Below are 5,724 nucleotides of genomic sequence, written 5' to 3' on the forward strand. Positions count from 1 at the left end.
CGCAAAATTATGTAAAATTGGCGTTGAATGCGTTGAATTTATGTAAGATCTACGCTAAATTCAATGCTAAATATGTAAGATCTACGCTAAAATTCAACGCTAAATATGTAAGATCTACGCCAAAATTCAACGCAAAATTATGTATGATTGGCGTTGAATGCGTTGGATTTATGTAAGATCTACGCTAAATTCAACGCTAAATATGTAAGATCTACGCCAAAATTCAACGCAAAATTATGTAAGATTGGCGTTGAATGCGTTGAATTTATGTAAGATCTACGCTAAATTCAATGCTAAATATGTAAGATCTACGCTAAAATTCAACGCTAAATATGTAAGATCTACGCCAAAATTCAACGCAAAATTATGTAAGATTGGCGTTGAATGCGTTGAATTTATGTAAGATCTACGCCAAAATTCAACGCAAAATTATGTATGATTGGCGTTGAATGCGTTGAATTTATGTAAGATCTACGCTAAATTCAACGCTAAATATGTAAGATCTACGCCAAAATTCAACGCAAAATTATGTAAGATTGGCGTTGAATGCGCTGAATTTATGTAAGATCTACGCTAAATTCAACGCTAAATATGTAAGATCTACGCTAAAATTCAACGCTAAATATGTAAGATCTACGCCAAAATTCAACGCAAAATTATGTAAGATTGGCGTTGAATGCGTTGAATTTATGTAAGATCTACGCTCAAGCGTAGATCTTACATAAATTCAACGCATTCAACGCCAATCTGACATAATTTTGCGTTTTTTAGCGTTGACACCTCGGCCCGGGATTTACATTGTTTGAAAAAACAAATTCGCCTTAATCATCCAGCCCACTTGCCGCATTATTTTTATAGTAACACTTTATTGTAGTCAATCAAAAAGTTGAGAGTCGGTCAAAAAGGAGACCCGTTTATTCTTATAATTTCAGTAAGTAATGGAGTCTGTTTCATTTGAATGTAGCATCGATGATTATGTGCAGTGGGTGAGTGGGCGATCATGACGCAAGAGCTGCCTTCTGGGCAGCAATGGCGAATGCTCTCTTCCTCTGGGTCTCTGTCAATCTGTATCCCGCCTCCTGGTACGGGTCTTTGTACTCCCATGCCCTAAAGTAACAATCATGGCTATCGAAAAGAAGCATTGGACTAACAACATTGAAATTAAGGAGCCAGGTTGAGGTCCAAGAACAAAGTAACCTCTAATCAAACTATAATCGAACACGCAGGGGGAGTATGCGCTCTAGGTTACAAGGTCTAGATTACAATTCGAAGGCCCGAGAGGCTGAACATTGGTCTGAATTGAATTTGATCAGAGGGCGCTTTAATATGGGGACGGGAATCGAGGGCACGAAAATCAGATGTCACTTTGGTCTCGGACCTCCAACATAACAGGAGTTTATCTGACAAAGAAAGTCACTCGTAATCTAACGCGGATGGGGTACCGTGACATTTGTGGATATCTGTTACGTATTAGTCAGTACAAAAGTTGCATGTATTTGGGCAGATAGAATATTGCTGCATAGTTTGACCAGGAGCTAGGGGAAATAATTCAAGCCAAAAAAATTTTTGACAAATGAAGCCGTTTCCAGCAGGCTGGTTGATTAAACGCACTTGAGAGCAGCTTTGTTTTCAAATAAAAATTTCAACTTCTTTCCAAATTAGATCAATGTTCCAATTTAACGCCAATTGTTAGCGTACTCTGTTTTTATCTGTCAACCAATGAGTGGAGTCAAACTAAAATCCGATTGACGATGGTGCCTCCACGAGCAACTTAAAAAAGGGCTTAATTTGAAAAGATCATCAAAACAACAGTATGTGTCCAGAAGAAACACCTGTAGCCATTTTAATTCCTCCAATCACAAGTTTTTGTTCTTACTTGACCAAAGTGGGGAGAACAAAAGCAAATTGTAATAGAGTTCTACTTCTTGTTGTAAAAAAACGGATTGCTGATATTTGATTAACTAAACTGATAACATGTTGTGTCGATGACTAAAGTCATGATAACCAAGTGACTAAAGTGAAAAAAATATAATTTGAATGTTTTTCGTTTCTCAGGGCGCATTATTTAATCATTCAAAATTCGAGAGTAATTCGAGATACTGTATCAAATTGTTTACAAAATAACTTTAGTAGTATCTTAAAGCCGATTTCTGGTAGTTACTCTCATCATTCAATTCGGAAAATAGTCCTAGTGTATTGATATGTGTTCTACTTGACGGGGTCTTTCAAATCATAGGTTATTTGGGAAGTCAAACAGCATTTCGTTCAATGTGGCCACACTAATTTTTTTTTAAACTTCCTGTAATTCATGAACCCAAGTTTGCAAAATACAATCTTATGCATTTCCTTCTGCATTTCATAAATTGGTTCTATTTGACGCGCAATCATAGATCAAAAACAGTAACAATTAATTCAATCTATACTTATGTTATATTATATTTGAGTAGCATTCTCATTTTTACAATGAATCTGAATTCAATGGAGAGGTGGATATGTTTTCATCATTTTTGCCGGTTGTAACTTTCATGTTCATCAAACTTCAGGCGGATTTTAGCGCAAACTTTTAAGTTTATATCTTGAAATATTTAGCCATATCTCGTTTCTCCGCCTAAGCAACAAAAATCTTTCAACGGTGTTGATTTTATCGCGCTGCACAGTTGTTACGCTACCAAATTTCTGAAGTTAATGGAAAAAAAATAAAATAAAATCTTCTCAAAATCAAAGTCGAGGGGAGAGTGCATGCAAACAAACATTATAGAAAAAATAAATTTCCTTGCAAGAAAGTTGTGTGGAAGACAGCCAAATTTATCAAATTTTGATTACAATTATTAAAAGATATTTCAAAAGATCCTAAAACCTGAATAGTATAAAAAGTCAGACTGTCGCATGGCTCTTCTTTGTGCTACTGGTAGAAGTAAAGGCAAAACAAATTTTCAGAAATGAGAGCTTCGTTGAAGACTGGATGTAAACAAGTCGATTTGAGGACGAAAAACAAAAGAGTTTTCTATGTTCAACATGCTTCTGTTGTTTTTGGCAGAGTGTTATTTTCTATGATGAGACTAGAGTGCGGATCTCCAGCGGCAAGTTGCTCGAGTTAATAACATCGAAGAGATGGGACAACTTTGCTGGGAATAAGACACAAGAAGGGAGTTCACAACAGAATGTGTTCGCTAAGGAGTGAATACAACAATCAGGTGGACGAATTGTGTTGTTAGGTGTCGAAAATATTATTCTCTTCAGGTTGATTGCAATTTTTATTCACTTTACAAAAAGACAAACTTCTAAAAACCAATTTTTCAAATATATAAACTTTGTTCATAAATCTAAGGCTGTCGATATTTTCCTCAAAAAAAGAAGAAAGATGTACTAGAACACTCAGAATACAGTCCAAAATTATTTTTGGTACTGTAGTGTGATTATTCTAATTTTTTGTTACAGAGTGAATTTCTTGGAAAATTTTGGTATTCTTGTGAATCTGCCTCTAGGAATAATTCAAAAATTTGAGAAGATTATAGCTGCTACTCATAGCAATAAAAGGTTTCAGGCGTCTCACGATATATGCACTGATATCGCTTATGTTTACAAAAGAGAGATCTTGAAATTTTTGACTGTAATTTTATCCATTTGGGTGATATCAGAATTCTGACTTCAGAATTGAAGTGTGGTTTTGATTGAATTGTCGAAAAAAAGGACCCGGGTTCTGATCAGAGTTTAGTTTCTTGGTCACTTATGATCAGATGTGTGAACAAGGTTCTGATCACAGGTCAGTTCAGTAGTCACCTCTGATTAGAGGTCAATTCAGTGGTCACTTCTGATCAGAAGTCACTTCGGTGTGACGAAGTGTGGATTGTATAACACTCAAAAATCTGATCCGAAATCACTTCAACAGCATCAAATTCTGGATCAATGTTACTCACTGTTTCTCATCTGCGGTGCTGGCGTCATCCCCATCAGCCAGGTTCTGAGTGCTCTCCCTGCTGAGTTCCCTGTTGGCCTTCCTCCTCTTGTACCAGTAGCAGAACACAATCACCCCCACCACTATCACCACCACCAACACTATCACAATGATCCACATCAGGGCAAACAGGAACGGAGACATTCCCCACACAAGGTCTAAAAAGGTAGCGGATGCGTTAATTATTCCCAGCTCCTCATAAAGTTACGATATTGACGTGATAAACTTTGACACAATTATATTCATCAATGTAAAACAACTGATTGGAATCAACAGGATCAGGGTGGGCATTGGGATTGTACTGCAACATTGAAAACCTGATTTTGGGGGTTACATGCAACCTGGGCAATTTCAATGTATTTGGATCTGTTCAAGATTTGAACTGCTGCGAATTTTGCTGCGATTAATTAAATTTTCATAAAGAGATGTCTAACAAAGGAGTTAATTTAATATTCCATTTTGGAAGCCATTGACTTACCCTCTTCAACTTCATGGGTGTAGGTCACGTGTTGAGATTCCACCCCATTCAGAACTGTATAGCCCTGAAATGTTTTGTATATCACGTTTAGCGTTATTGTACTGAACTCAGAAGCATCTTGAGCACTTGCAGTGCAAACCATACATAAAAATGCGCTGAAATACGCTAAAAGCTCGGAGTTTTCATACATATTTCAACTCTTTTCAGTTTATTTCACCGCGCAGTTATAAGTAATAATTTTCCGCTGAAAATTTTGAAATCAGCAAAATTCAGCACAGAAAATGTGCTTACGCAATTTTAAGAATTTTTCTCGACACGAGTTGAAAAAATGCTCGATGCCAACCTCAAGAAATCAGATAATCTTGTTAATTGCCGATGTGAGTGAGTTATTTTCAATTAAAACATCCATTTGTTGAAAACATCCGGTTAAAAATATGGATTAGCTTGAGCCTGTAAAATAAACGCAAGATTAACTTGGATCTAGAATATTTGGATTGTGCTCAAATGTTATGTCCCACAGAATCATTGAACTAATTCGGTATAAATAGTCTAGACATCGAATTACAAAAAACGACCAAAAAAACTGGAGTAAGGGTGTCAGTATCAACCTCAATCTCACGCTTCAGCTTCCTACCTAAAGTAGAGCAATGGTATTTTCATGGTTTTGTGTAAAAACTATTTCAGGAGGAAATCAAAAGCATTTTTCTACAGTAATTTCATCTTTATCTTTTCACGAGATGAGCAAATGTTTTTTTCACAAATTTTCGTTTAAGTTTTTCAGAATAACTGTTGTGAATGATTTTTATTGCTTGTGCCCATTCTGAAATTTCCAGGCTTCAAAACGCGATACAGCATTACAGAAATGAAGTCCAACTTTCCGAAAGACTAACGAGACGTATAATTCAATTATTAACTCATCTCCAATGATGTATGTAGTAATTGGGTAAACCCTAATAGTCTTTTTGAAAGCCACTTTTTGCACTACAAACTTTTTTTGGCAGGTTTTTGTCTCACCAATTGATATGTCGTCTTCATGAACGGAGTTTACCGGTAACGCCCGGAGAGCATTAAATCGCTGAGCAGATCTTTTAATGTCCTACACCTTATTGATCTCTAACTATACAAATTACAAAAACTGTTTAGAAGACATAAATTCATGGCGTGAACGTCGGTTCTTCGAAGTTTGACCCCTCCCCTCATTTTACCGTCCCCAAACCCAAATTTTAACTACACCTTACTCCAATCCCATCCACGCTAGTAGTATAAAAAGCTGACAGGGGTCTCAACGGGG

The 5,724-nt window shown here is 36.4% G+C and overlaps 1 protein-coding gene across 1 annotated transcript in view; it reads right to left on the minus strand.

The window, feature by feature from the left end:
* Positions 1–846: 846 nt before the first annotated feature.
* The window catches only part of LOC142342370 (uncharacterized), a 41,958-nt gene continuing 37,080 nt past the window's right edge, over positions 847–5,724 (minus strand). Inside the window, exons 5-7 of the mRNA XM_075393676.1 lie at positions 4,434–4,497; positions 3,918–4,113; positions 847–1,107 (exon numbers count right to left, since the gene is read on the minus strand). Of these exons, the coding sequence (XP_075249791.1) occupies positions 999–1,107; positions 3,918–4,113; positions 4,434–4,497 (369 nt within the window). The 3' untranslated portion in view covers positions 847–998. The remainder of the gene's footprint in view (positions 1,108–3,917; positions 4,114–4,433; positions 4,498–5,724) is intronic.

The sequence above is a fragment of the Convolutriloba macropyga genome, chromosome 7 (genome assembly GCF_964194025.1).
Source record: "Convolutriloba macropyga chromosome 7, txConMacr16.3, whole genome shotgun sequence".
NCBI lineage: Eukaryota > Metazoa > Xenacoelomorpha > Acoela > Convolutidae > Convolutriloba > Convolutriloba macropyga.